The sequence below is a fragment of the Gallus gallus genome, chromosome 1 (assembly GCF_016699485.2).
Source record: "Gallus gallus isolate bGalGal1 chromosome 1, bGalGal1.mat.broiler.GRCg7b, whole genome shotgun sequence".
NCBI lineage: Eukaryota > Metazoa > Chordata > Aves > Galliformes > Phasianidae > Gallus > Gallus gallus.
Genome location: NC_052532.1, coordinates 45,281,611 through 45,295,061, shown reverse-complemented (window position 1 = coordinate 45,295,061; position 13,451 = coordinate 45,281,611). Strand labels below are relative to the sequence as shown.

Sequence of the window (13,451 nt, the reverse complement as noted above, 5' to 3'; positions counted from 1 at the left end):
CCCAGTGGTCATGTTTTCATCCCTTTAAAGTTAACAGAGCCTTGGATGCATAAGATTTCTCAAGAACAAAAAACCCAAACCTACCAAACAACAACCGTCTGCTTTTGTAAGGGTATTCTCTTTTCAAAACATCCAGATCTCCAAATTACTGTATTGTAGTTGAAATATATTAGAAAAATGTACTTTATTAAAATACACATCCAAGTATATTTTTCCATGCTAGCTTATCTCTGTGACTGTGAAAGCATACCAGAAACACTTTAAATGCAAAGGGCTCCTTCCTTCTCAGAGGAGAAGAGGAAAGGCCTAACCCCAAACCCTATGGGATGGTCAATGCTCAAGCTGTTTGGTGGTTTTAAAAGCTAGCGCAACAGTTTCATCAGTGCAGTCCACTGAATCCATTCTGGCTCATGTAAGTTTCAGTTGAAAATCCCAGGATCGACATAGGGATAGGCAAGAAAGTCTCCCAGCTTATTGCCTTCTGCATCGTAATGGAGCATTCGGAAACAAACATCACAGAAGAAACAAGGATCCTCTGGCGCCAGGCTGTCCTTGTTGGTTACCCACCTGGCTGTATACATTTTGCACACAAAGCATTTTCTGGTACACAACCAGTGTTTTTTGATTAACAGTGGATAGAGGTTCCTGTCCAGGCAGTCCTCGTGATGAATAAGTCGTATGTCCGTGACAATAACGATGTGCTCGCAGTCCCCTTGGTGGCAGAAGAGGTACGGATAGCCAATTCTGAGGGACAAATCATTGAATGTGTAGTCCTCCATTTTGACAGACTGAAGATTTCCATAGCCTCTGTCACGAGATTCGGACCACTCAATAATGGTTCTGCTCAGATCTCTGCACTCTGGGTACCTGCTATCGTTATAAAAGATGCCTTCGAAGTAAAAGAAGGCAGATTTGTAGATGTCCTTGCTGATGTGCTCTGGCGCTCGGTCCGGCTCGCTGCTGAACTCCCCGCCGATCTGCAGGTCACTGACACAGGACAAGGAGTCCCTGAGTTCAGTGAGCCTCTGGCTGCCCAGCACCAGGACCGTCTGGTAGGGCTTGTGCTCCTTGTGCTTCTGGAAGATGACGGGATAGAAGACGTTCAGAGTTAGAAGCAGCTCTCCCTCCTCCACCAGGTCTGCCGCATCGTCAGGCCTCTTCCCAATGGCGTGCGACTCCATCTCGTAAGTGAGCGTTTCCTGTCTGCAAGCCCGATCCACAACGATCCTTTCTTCTCGCCTCTGCAACGCCTTCTTCCTAAACCGAAGAGTTTCCAGCCCGCTGTCTTCAGGAATCGCTTCTGGGTCCCTCTCTTGATCAGCAGATACTAACGTATCAACACTGCACAAGGCCCGCAGCTCGGCCGCCGTCTCTGCCGTGCAGCCCAGCTCCTCCGCCACGGCCCCGGCCGCCTCCTCCTCCTCCTCCTCCTCCGCCAGCGAGAGATCTCGGGGCTGCAGGCACTGCTGCCAGCCGCTGCCGAGCGCGCCCACGCGGAAGACGCGGGTGTGCGTCTCTCCCGCCTCGTACTCGACAGCCTCCGCCGCCATCGGGCCTGCAGGCCGCCGCGCAGCTAGCGGCAGTCGCAGTGGAAATGCGTCACGGCCGGCCCGCCCCGCCTCGGCCGCGCCGGGGCACCCGCGAGGGGGGCAGGGAGGGTGGAGCCGGGCGCGCGGCTCCCGTCAGGGCAGTCGTGCTCGCGTGTTGCTGCTTGAAGCGGCTTGTACGACTTCTTCTGCTCTGTGGGGACACCTCACAGAGTGCCGCTTTTCTCAGGGTGTTTTTCAGCGCAGATTTCGTCTCTCATGCCGGTCACGGGTTGGCGTCGCTTCGCTTTTATTAATCGCGGTGAATGAATGCTGTTGCCGCAGGCTGATTCTGCCCCGGAAAGCCGGATAGCACATTTTTGTTGCTATAGAAGTGGGGAGTTGTGCTCGGTACCTGCCGCGTCCCACTGCCAGCCTGGCTGTGCGCCTGTCCCCTGCGGTGATTTCTGCGGGCAGAGAAAGGCCACAGCCTCAGCCCTCAGCACCCACACGCTCACAAATGGCTTCTGGCACACAAGAGATGAAACACGGCATTTATTTCCTGCCTGTGTTTGCAGCAACACTGCTGTGACATTCATGACACCATGACACTGCCCTGCTTTCAGCCTGCTAGCATGTAGGAAGGTTATCTACACTAGGGCATGAACACAAAACTAAAGGCTTGCTTTCTCTGCACTCATCCCCACCTGACAGCTGGGCCCCAGCCCCTCTTCCAGGGAGGACCTTTTGGCTCACACCACCCAGTAACTGCAGGTCAACCGTGTCCCAGGCCCGCTCTCTGGCATGTGAAAGAAGAGCTGTGTTGCAAGCCATCGGGTGCCACGCACTCCCCTTTGCATGTTTCAGATTTGATTTGCTCATTTCCGTACCTGAGGGCATGACTCACGCTGTGTGGGCTGGTGGGGATGAGGTGGATGAGCTGGGGTTGGGTGTGCTCAGCAGGCCCTGTGTCATCACAGGTCTCTGGGTGTCCTCTGCCACTGCCATCTTGGCCAGGGTGGGGGCTTGGTGCTATGCCCAGGGCTCCACTGTACATTTTCCACCTCCTCATGGTGCTGAGCAGAGTTCTGGTCTAGTGAGTGGCTTTCTTGTGGTCAGATGCTACCCATGTGACTTCTCAAACCGTGCTGAATAAAACCCAGCACACTCAGAGATAAGCCAAAGACATTTGGTAGGACCCAACAGATAGGGAATTTCCTTGGGCCAAAATCAGTCCTACCACGTGCTGCAAAAGTGTCCCCCGAGCCTCAGCTGAGCCAGAATTTCCAAAACGAACTGAAATGCCAGTTTTAAAAAGGTTAACTCTGAACTGTTTTAAAGTTTTGAGATGTCAGTCAGTCATCAGTCTTGGAGGAAGGGTTCAGATCAGACTGATAAAAAAGTGTCACTTTGTTTTGACCTCTTCTTTTGCTTTCTTAACTTCGTAGCGTAAGCTAACTCAAATTTTGACACGTAGAGAGGAAAAGGACTTTTTGTAAAAGGCAAAATTGAACATTCCCAATGGCTTTTTTTCTCAAATCGAGATTTGCCATAAAGCAAGCATTTGGGGAACAGTTTATTTCAAGAAATCTGTCAACAAAAAAGAACCTTAAAAAACGCTATTTAATAGGGAGCCTATTTAAGGAGCAAGGAACCAAATGTTCTGGAAAGCCTCACCTAAGGTTGTAGTTCATTTCTCATCTAGAAATAGGAGCACTGTGGTCCCCTGATGCCCAGCTCAGCCTCTGGTAGTGCTGCAGCCCTTCCTGGGCAGGCAGAAGGGAGCTCCGCTCCCTCTGGAATGAACGTTCCCAGAAAACATTCTGTGCCAAAAATACCGATGTAGCAGTTTCTTTTTATTCGTGCTGATTGAATGCACATGCTGCGTTCCTCACTGTCCAAGAAACAGATTTCCCATCTGTCTCAGCAAGTAAGAAACTACTTAGAAGAAGTACCACAACAATTTCATGCAAATAAAGTTACGCAGGTGCAAGAGTGTTTGCAGGGCCTCGCTTACAAAGAAAATGGTTCTGACCTCATATATGGGCTGAAAGTATCTGAGGTTGTAGCCAAAAAGGTCATGAATTGAAATGGCAACTTCTGGTTTTGTCTTCAGTAGGTACTTTTGTGTTTGGTGATGGGACAGAACTTTCCATGCGCAGGATTCAAATGTGCTGTTAGGAGCCCTTGAAGTGGAAAAATGGCTATTAACTACGATAAAGAAAATACCATTTTTTTCATATTCAAATTTGAGCGGGTACAGGGAGGGAGATAAAATCAGCATTTATTCAATCTTTACCTACTTCTTCGTATTGGGACCAGCTCTTATTTTAAGCTATTTGTCACTTTGCTTTGCAGAGTGCCACTATAATTAGAATCTAGAGAAGTGGTATTTTGGGGCAAATAGCAGAACTGCTAGTGTCGAGTGTTAAAAAGAAATGCTGGCTTAGCTGTTGTTCCCAGACCAGGAGACTGACCAAAAAAACCCAACAACCCAGCAATCTTTCTTCATTCGTCTTATGATTTCTGGGCCTTCAGATGTGCTGAGATCACATTTCGCTTTTCCTTTGGAAGAGCTAAAAACTTTGAAGTGTTCTATTGGGTTTTTTCATGCTGACAGCTGATACGGGAACATGGATCCGGGAACTGGGTTCTTCAGCACTAGAGTGGGATTCATGGCAGTAACTATGCAGTCCTTTAAGTGTCTGAACAGAGATCATGATGCTGGGTTGGTCTGAGTTGGTCTGAATACTTTGTCTAGAAGTTGAGAAAAAGAACAGCAAGTCATTCATTTTGAGAGCAAGATTAAGGAAAATGATTGGCTGTTGCCTATTTGCTGGTCTTCCAGACCCTCTGCTTCAAAGCACAAGCCTCAGTGCAGAAATAATCATGCTGCCCCTTATCTTGTGCTGGGTTAAGGAGGTTCCTGCCTTGCACTGCACAGTTAATCTCCCACTGAAGGCAGCTAAGCATATTCTGAGAGGGCTGTGGGATGCAGCACGGCATACTGGTGTCTGATCTGGAAGGGGAAGGATAAAGGCTTTTCTGTTCTCATGCAGGCACATAGCTTTAGACCACCACTTTTGCCCCCAAAAGCAGGCAAGTGAAAGTCTTAATTCTGGGAGAAGCTTAAGTCAGAGCTGACAAACAGACATCAGTTCAAGAAGCCTGACCTTAGTCCTGCTCCTCAGAGAACTTTCTGTCTCCTTTGAAGGCTGGTAGAACTGAGTGATCCAACTGAAGACCGTATCAATTAGAGATGCACTTCGGAATCACTTAGTAAGTGCTGTAAAAGCACTAAGTTCTGTGTGGAATGAAACCAAAATTGTTGGATATTATGGCAGTGGTATTTGTGTCTCATTTTACCTTCTGTAAATTTGGACCCGGTTTCTTTCTAATGCATTAGAAATAGTTCTGGGAATTTTGAGAACTCTGCGAGTCTGCTGTAATGCCCACATTACTGCCACTGGAGAAATGCAGGGTACAGGGACTGGGTGGTGTCTTTATGAAAGAAGGAAAAAAACACAGTTAGAATGCCAGATGAATAGCAACAACGAACGTCGTTTTCTTCATTCAGATGAAAGATGCAATCATTTTGTTTAACCACTGTCCGTATTTCCCTGTCCCTCTGTGTCTGTGGAGGTACTGCTGGGCTGTGCTCTCACCGAGCTCCCCAAAGGACAGGCTGATGTCCCAGGCAGGTGCCAGATGCATGTTTGGCCATCCTGGGAAGCGGCAGAGTGTGGCAGGCCCTGGTGCTCAGGCTCATGCATGCAGCTCTCCAAGGAGGCCTGTATCTGGCTGCTCCACACAGCAAGGATGGGAGTGAGATGTGAGGCAACCAGAAGGCACGTGTGTGAGCGGATGTGCTTCGCCCTGGGAAGGGTGAAGTTGGGAAGCCATTCGTGTACCCCTGGCACTGTGGAGCTTCAGATGAGACTGTTGTGACTGGCAGCTGTGCCTGGCACTGCCTCCTGGTTAGCAAGACAGGAGAGCAGGCAAGCACTGAAGAAGCAGCTCTGTTTCAGGACATGATTTCTTACTTCCTTCTAATTCAGCCTGTGATTTTATTCCTCCTAGCTCCTCTGAGAGGGCTGACAATTCTGTGTTTCGAGACCGTCCTCTTTCTGCAGTGCCCTGGCAAACACACCCTGCCTTTCTCTTCTGTCTTCCATTATACTTGATCTGCTTGAGCCTCCCTTTTCCTTTCTCCTCTTCCCTGGCAGGTTCTCTGCCTGCCCACAATGCTCCCAGCTCTCCTCCTCTCCTGCGTACAGTGCTAACCAGCACTGCAGGCCACCCCTCTGCGTGCTGTGTCCCTACCATGAACCAGGGGATGGTGATGCAGCATTGCTGAAAGCACTGGGCTGTGCTGACATGCGCGTGCTGAACCTCTTGTTAAGTAGGAGACATGGAGCAAAAAAGCTGGCAGTATAACGTTGAGGAGAGACAGTGACAGCTCTGGAAGCATCGTTCCAGATAGGGCAGGCGAAGCCAAGGAAGGTGTTCTGTGAGTTATTAATTGTGCCTGGCTGTAGCCTGCCTAGTCCTGTAAATGAAGCTCTGGCTTCACAGAGCCCAGGGGGGTTCACAGAGCCCCCTAGAGATTACTGAGGAGGGATATTTGTAGGTGCTTTGGCTCTGGTGTTCATTTCAAGAGCTATTTAAAATAATGACATGCTGCAGCTGACTAATGATTTAAGAGGTTCTCCTTTGTGTCTCGGTGTGAGGCTGATCTGATGCAGCCATCTTCATGATAGCATCCCACAGTGCTTTGTCTTTATGGGTACATCTTGTTCTGGCTTGCTTCAGAAATCTACTCTTAGCTCTAAGGTCTGCAATTGTTGGCCTGTAATTAGTACCAATATTTCAGTGCTATTACTGCACTGGTCTGAACTCCTGGCTATTTTTGGATATGACGTTCAGGTTTTTGTTGCATAGCTTGTTTCTCTCATCATGAATCAGCAGGCCGCTGAGTACAAGAATGCTGTTTTTTAGAACAAGCAGTGCCAACTTAAGCAGATATGCCTTAACCAGTATTTACACAAACATATCTTTAGATGGAGACCATGGTCCAGTCCTAGGCTGAGGGGTGTGGGGTCTGTATTCCATTATGATGGCCTGAAATAACTGTGTACCTGCCTTATTCGTGGGCCAGGCGGTTGGCTGGGTTTAAGCTTAGAAACCAGACAGAATGTACACAGGTCATGTAGGCAGCATTTACCCTAACTAAAAAAGTGAACTCATTGTCAAGAAGTAAAATACTACTCATATCCTATTGGGAATGCCAGGTTTATGCTTACGGAGGACTGGCAACAGGAGACCCTATTTTGTTTGGGTAAACATTGACATGTATGGTTTTTGAACCCTGTAGCTGATGTCTGAGTTGTCTAAGCTTGCATCTTCCCTATGAATATTAAAACACCGGCCCTCCGGTGTCTGTAGTCTCTCCGGGTTGCAGTTGGTATTAATCAGAGATTATGTAGCTTTTCTAAATGAGTAGCAGTTGGGTATTTCGGAAGTCTTCTTTGAATGCCCTAAGGTTTCGTTCACAAGTACATCCGTATTCTCGTTTTCTTTCTCAGTGCTGCTGTTAAAAGAGTACTTGCTTTCTTTTACACTTCTAAATCAAGACCAGGAGATGCTCCATTTGAAATCCACTGAGCCTGGGTTGGAGAAGAATCCATACAGGTACTGAAGGCACAGTCCTCGAATCTGCAGGAGAGGCACTTGAGACTATAATACTGCAGAGAACAAGACCAGCCTGCATAAAGGCTTAGACTAAATGAGGGGTAATTAAAGCTAAATAAGAAACAGGCAGTTTCCATCTGTGATTTCGGAGTCCTAGAAAATATTTACATTAGAAAGGAAGATATCAGAGCACGGAATCAGAAAAACAGAAATCAGGAGTCTGCCTCCAATATGGATGTTCACTTTCTGTGCACACTGAGCAAATCATCGCAGAGGAACAGAGAAATGGAGTCAGAAAACAAAAGGAGAGCCAGTCTTCAAAAAGCTAGATCTGGGGGGAAGTTTTCTTAGAAGCAGAAACATTTGCAAGGATTAATTCTGAAAAAATTCTCAGGAGTGAGAGTGTGCAGTTAATCAAATATGACACTGCAAATAGTATTCATTATTCTGTATAATTTGGTAGCACTCAGAGATACCGAAACCATATCAGCGTCTGATTTTTTTCTACATAATTTATCGTTGCTTTATCTATACTGGCTGGCTAATTATTGTGTAAATCTCATGATCTTTATGAAGCTTAATTCACTGATGCCTTTACAGAGCTGTGGTACTTTGCACTAAAAATGACAGGAATGTAAGAATCGTGGTAGTTTAGCACTTACATTTTAGTGCCATTTCTGGATTTTGTTAGCTGACAAATCTCTTCAACATGTGTTCCGATGTATGTTATGAAAATGTACGTATTTTCAGTTTCAGATGTGTACGCTGCTCCAGTCTGTGTTTCAGAAGGAAATTTAGCGGTAGTTGTAACCATCACATGTCTGTATAGAGGCATCGTAAGCCTCATTTCAAATGAGAGAAATACATTCTGAGATACGGCTGACCAGAGCTGAAACCGGTGGGTGTCACAAGCAGAGAGCACGTGGAACAACGCTTCCAAGGCCATGACCCTGCGGTCTGGGGGACTGGGGAAGACACAAGCACATTGTGCAGATGGGGGCAGGGTGTGTCAGCCCTTCTCTAGGTATTCCATATCCAGATGGCAGAAAAGAGGAGACCTCAGGCCTGGAGTGGCTGATTGTTGTGACGTTCAGCCACAAAAACCAAAGGGGTGCTAAGCAGTCTGGGGAAAATGGAGACGGATATTCTTGGGCTTCAGCTACAGCAATCACAGCCTCATTCTTCTAACTGGGCCTCTTCTGTAGGTAAACATGAGAAATGAATAGCACTGGTGAAACTATCCTGTAGACACCTGTGTAGTCATATGAGATGCTAACGTGGCTATTCACTGGAATGAAAAACTGCTTCACTTAAATATGAGACTGCTGCTAACAGGACAGCAGTATTTCTCAAGCCAGTTTTCCTCTCTGGTTACCAAGGAATCTGTCCCCCAGAGGAAAGCAGAAGAGAAAACTGTGGTTACTAAATTGAAATCCAGGGCCTTTTTTTTTCTTCTGTCTTTGTTTTAATTTTTTTGTTTGTTTGTTTAGTTCTGAAAATCTCTTTTATCTTTGGTATATCCTTATTAACCTTACCAGGCAATGCTGCTGGAGATTATCACCTCTTTTTAGCATTTCTCTTTAAATGCATACATGCATACATATTTCCAGGCCTCCCTGAGCCACCCCCCCGATGTCTCTCTTCTCTGTTTTCTTGTACTCTTGGAGGTGCCCAGGGCAGACACCCATCCTGCCCCATTCTATGCTATCTGTTCTATCCAAGACAGAGCCCATGCTATGTCTTAGTCTTGAGAAGCTGTTCATTTTTTGGCAGAATTTGCCTTTTGGATTCTTTTGTAGCCATTGGAAATCCATAGGAAGGTGCTGGACCTGGGGAAAACAAGACCTTTAGGGTGTCTTAAGTGAAGGAAAGGCTGCTGACTCCCTCTGGGTGCTGTAGGCTCTAGAATTGAATGCAGGGCACTGACAAACCAGTACAACTTTGTTTGGAGACGCAATCTAGCTTGGGGATTGATGTGCAGGCAGACAACTCCAGCTGCTTCTCATTTCCTGTCTGGGAAGTCGTCTGTCTAGTTGCCAGGTTGCAATATGGTCGTATTGCTAGTTGCATTGACTCATAGTCTCTTTTCCTGGTGATGCACCACAATCAATTGCCCATATGTCGCCTCCAATGCCCGTATTTGCCTTTCAAACCATTCCTCTTGAGGCGTTATTGACATTCTTGTGGGGCATGAGTACTGGAGGGAACTCTTGCAAGCAATCGCTATTTATCTATTAAGAGATACTGAGGAGGGAACCAGAAAGTTGTTTTCCTTCCCTTACAGCGTTGTGTAATAGATGTATGTATGAGTCCTCTCTGAATGGGTTTTCACTTCTTGATTTTTGCATTAAAAGGTGTGTTCTTATGGCTAATATGCAGCAGAACAAATTTCAATGTCATGTGAAGACTAGAGAGTGAGCTGGCTTGGTGCAGACAAAACAAGCTTGGAAAAAACACCCAGAATATGTCTGTCCCCTTTACTATGAGGCAATAGTAGCACCCATCTGCTCTTGGTGACTCCAGTTAGACTTCAGATAGGGTGAAGAATCAGCACACAGTCAGTTGTAGTACCTGTTTTATTCATCACCATACACTATTACTTCTGTATTAATGATGTTTGTGATGAATAATATTCTAAGTTGCTTCTTAGTTTCTCCATTAAAGAACTGAGCATCTCACTTCAATGATAGTACAGTAAGTTTTGGTTTCGTACTGAATACTCTTTTCATTAGATGTAAAAAATACTGCTGTTAAACCTAAGTGGGTTGGGATATTCATGGCTAAGAGACAAACCCAACCTCAGGCCATATAGCCATCTTAGCAGCCGAAGCAGGGCAGCTCTCAGGCCAGATATGGTATTTCTTAGTGAGCGGGGCACTTTGTCATCCTTGCAGAGCCTCACATCTGCTGGCTTCTCATAATGTGCTGATTGCTAGATTAGAAAATGCCTCATTGACAGTTGTTTCTTTCACTGAGTTTGTTTTGACTGGACACCATAACACTGGAGGAGTTTTTGTACAGAAAAGGAAAGTTAATGTTCTTTATCTCAGCCTAACTTGGCAGAAGCAAAGCCGTGCTGCTGAACCTAGTTTTTGCAGTGTGTTGGACTGCGAGTATTTACCCATTCTTAACTGTATGAAACTTCTTTACACAAATATATCCACGTTTCACATTGTTTGTGCTGAGCAAGTATTTTTAAATGCTACATTATTCCCTAATTTCATTTAGAGCTGGCAGAATGAAAAAATGACCATGAACTGTGTCGTGCAGGAACTGTGCTTTCCAGCAAGCAGAAAAGTTTTACCTTTGTACTTTGCCAGGTCAACGGGCGTGTAAAAGGCAACGTGATAACGATTTGTTAGGCCGGTTTGTTTTAAGAGAATTGAATTACAGTCTGAGGCGTACACAGCATGCAAACAAATGACAGCATTGCTGTCTGCAGATGTTTTTGGGTTTCGATTTGCTCAGGTTTATTTTTCTGTTTAAATACTTGTATCTAATAAAGGAAGCAGACTACATAATGGCACACAGGAATTTCCACTATGGATCGTGGTGGTAGGTCACAGCTGTACTTGTGATTGCAGCTAGGTGCACCAGAGGAACATACAACAAAATGTGGCATATGGTGTACTTCATTACTTGTCTCCACCTTAACCTCTTCTGTCTGCTGCTGTTCCTGCCCCTCAGTTGTGAAAACTTACTTTCTAACATTACTTGTGGTCGTGAATTTGTAACCTATGCTATTCTTCGTGGGCTGTGCTGTTGCACAAATCCTGTGTGTGTGTGTGCCTGGTTGAAGCCAACTCCCAGCTGTGCGGGTTCTCTCCCGACAGTCTGTGCTGGTGTTGGGCAGTCCACCAGTGATCATTGGCTTGCCTGCTAACATCTGCCACCCCTGTGAGCCAGGCACGCAGAGCACAGTGCTCACATTTCACAACATGGCAGTGAGCCAAATGGGATTTTAAGGGGCTTGATTGCACCCGGACCATTTGACAGCTAAGTGTAGAGCCTGCGCGTGTTGTTTCCTTCATCAATCAGGTATTTGTTTATGCAGATATTAGCAGGTGACGGCAGTGCATTGAAACATGTGCTGCTGCGAGAAGCACCCATATGGGCCGCGAGCCTGGCGGTACTGTGGGGGCTGTACACGTCAGCTTTTCCTGCTAGAGGACAAAACCAAATCCAACTCATAGTGGCATCAGGTATTTGTGTGCATTCATGTAAACAAGCAGAACTGCGCCAACATCCCACTTCCCTGAGTGCCCTGGCAGCATCCTCGCTTCCACCCAAGCACCAAAAGCCACCTCAGTCACCTCCTGCTGTGTCTGCCTGGGCTTCTGACACAAACATTGCTCCGGGCACCTCTTTCTGAGCTGTCACTCACTCACATGCACATTTTTGACCAAACGTTTCCTTCTCTGCAATGCTTCATGCCCAGAGCCCAGCAGCCTTTGGCCTTTTCCTGGTTTGGAAGGTGAATACATGTGCTCCTGTCAGCAGCTGGCTGCCAAGCATTGTGTAGCTGGCAGGTCCCCAGGGCATGACCAGCTCTGTGGCTTTTCAGTTCCCTCCCATCTTCTGCTAGGTTTCTGTGAATTGTGCTTTTTCTTATAATCCCTTTAGGAGACTAGCTAGCTGCTTGTCAATAGGGGGGTGTGATACCACCATCCCCCTCCGTAGTTTTGCAGAAGCTGTGTAACTTTCTTGTGAACCTAGCTGGAAGAACAAACACTCCTGGACACAAATACATTCAACTGATTGTTTTAGAAATACCTGACCTTATTTATTTCAACCGAAACTTTGCACATGAATTCAGGCTGAATTGCAGCTTTTCCCGGGGCAATGGAAAGTGCACTGTTTGTCTGCAGATTAACTGTTCGTCACCATACTGACCCAGTATTTCATGGAGGTCTGCTTTTGAAACCAGCCCTACTGTGATAAAATGAGCTTGTTTCTCGTGTCCTTTTGGGAAGTGTGTGTGTCTGTGAGTTTCAGTTTGAATGGAAAGGCTGCGTGTCATCAGGCCAAACAGATCTGTGGTCACTCATTAGAAAATTCAGGACCACGCACTGAAAGATGAAATGAACTGAGGCATGCTGTATGTTTCCCCTTTTTTTCTTTCCCCAGAGGAAGTAGAATCATTGAATCGTAGAATCACAGAATGGCCTGGGTTCATGATCATTGAGTTTCAACCCCCTGCTATGTGCAGGGTCGCCAACCACCAGACCAGGCTGCCCAGAGCCACATCCAGCCTGGCCTTGAAGGCCTCCAGGGATGGGGCATCACAGCCTCCTTGGGCAACCTGTTCCAGTGCATCACCACCCTCTGTGTGAAAAACTTCTTCCTAATATCTAATCTAAATCTCCCCTGTCTCAGTTTAAAACCATTCCCCCTTGTCCTATCACTATCCACCCTCAGAAACAGCCTTTCCCCCTCCTGTTTATATGCTCCCTTCAAGTACTGGAAGGCCACAATGAGGTCTCCCCAGAGCCTTCTCTTCTCCAAGCTAAACAAGCCCAGTTCCCTCCACCTTTCTTCACAGGAGGGGTGCTCCAGCCCTCTGATCATCTCAGTGGCCCTCCTCTGGACCCGTTAATAGAGTAGTTGGATGCTGTTTCCCAGATGGGCATCTTCTGAATGAGTCTCTAAAAGGCTGTCTTTTTAGAATTATTATATCACAGAATTGTGGCTTACAGTGTCTTAAATCCCTTTATTTCCTAAATATACAAGAAGAACTTTCTATCTTGATGAAGGTGTTTTCTAGTGTTTCTTTTAGTGTTACTAAAAAATCCCCAAACGCATTACCATTTAAATGACCTTAAATGAGGCAGTTATATCATCACTGAAGAACAACAAAACCAAAACAAAGTGCCTCTAATACATGGCCCAGACACATATAATTCACAGATACTTCAAGGACCTTGTTAGATTTGGTGTCTTTTAATTGGAAGCTTAACACTGAACTGTGCCAAAGCTACAGTTGACTTGGACTGTTACTAATGAATATTTTAAACACATTTTTATGCAAGTTGTCGCTATCCAATTGCTGGAAACAAGGGAGTGCTGGGGAACCATACAAGCAGTTGCAGTGCTGTCTGGGATTATTTGCCCCTTGGCTTGGCTTTTCCAATTGCTCGGTTTTCAGCAACTTGAACAGCTTTTTTCACAGAATCAGAGTCAGAAAATAGGAGAGCAATCAAGTAGTTTTGCTTTTGAAAAGCCTCATCTGTTATT

At 46.2% G+C, this 13,451-nt stretch overlaps 2 protein-coding genes across 2 annotated transcripts in view; one reads left to right on the top strand and one right to left on the bottom strand.

The window, feature by feature from the left end:
- Positions 1-13,451, top strand: part of TMCC3 (transmembrane and coiled-coil domain family 3) — a 126,525-nt gene that overhangs the window by 43,374 nt on the left and 69,700 nt on the right. The gene's annotated exons all lie outside the window — the stretch shown is intronic.
- Positions 166-1,575, bottom strand: SNAPC3 (small nuclear RNA activating complex polypeptide 3). Its single transcript, XM_001231674.5, has one exon. The coding sequence runs from the start codon at positions 1,548-1,550 to the stop codon at positions 420-422; it is 1,131 nt and encodes a 376-aa protein (XP_001231675.2). The 5' UTR covers positions 1,551-1,575; the 3' UTR covers positions 166-419.

Coding starts and splice junctions, on each gene's coding strand:
- SNAPC3 (XM_001231674.5), bottom strand. CDS start 1,550: ATGGCGGCGGAGGCTGTCGAGTACGAGGCGGGAGAGACGCACACCCGC.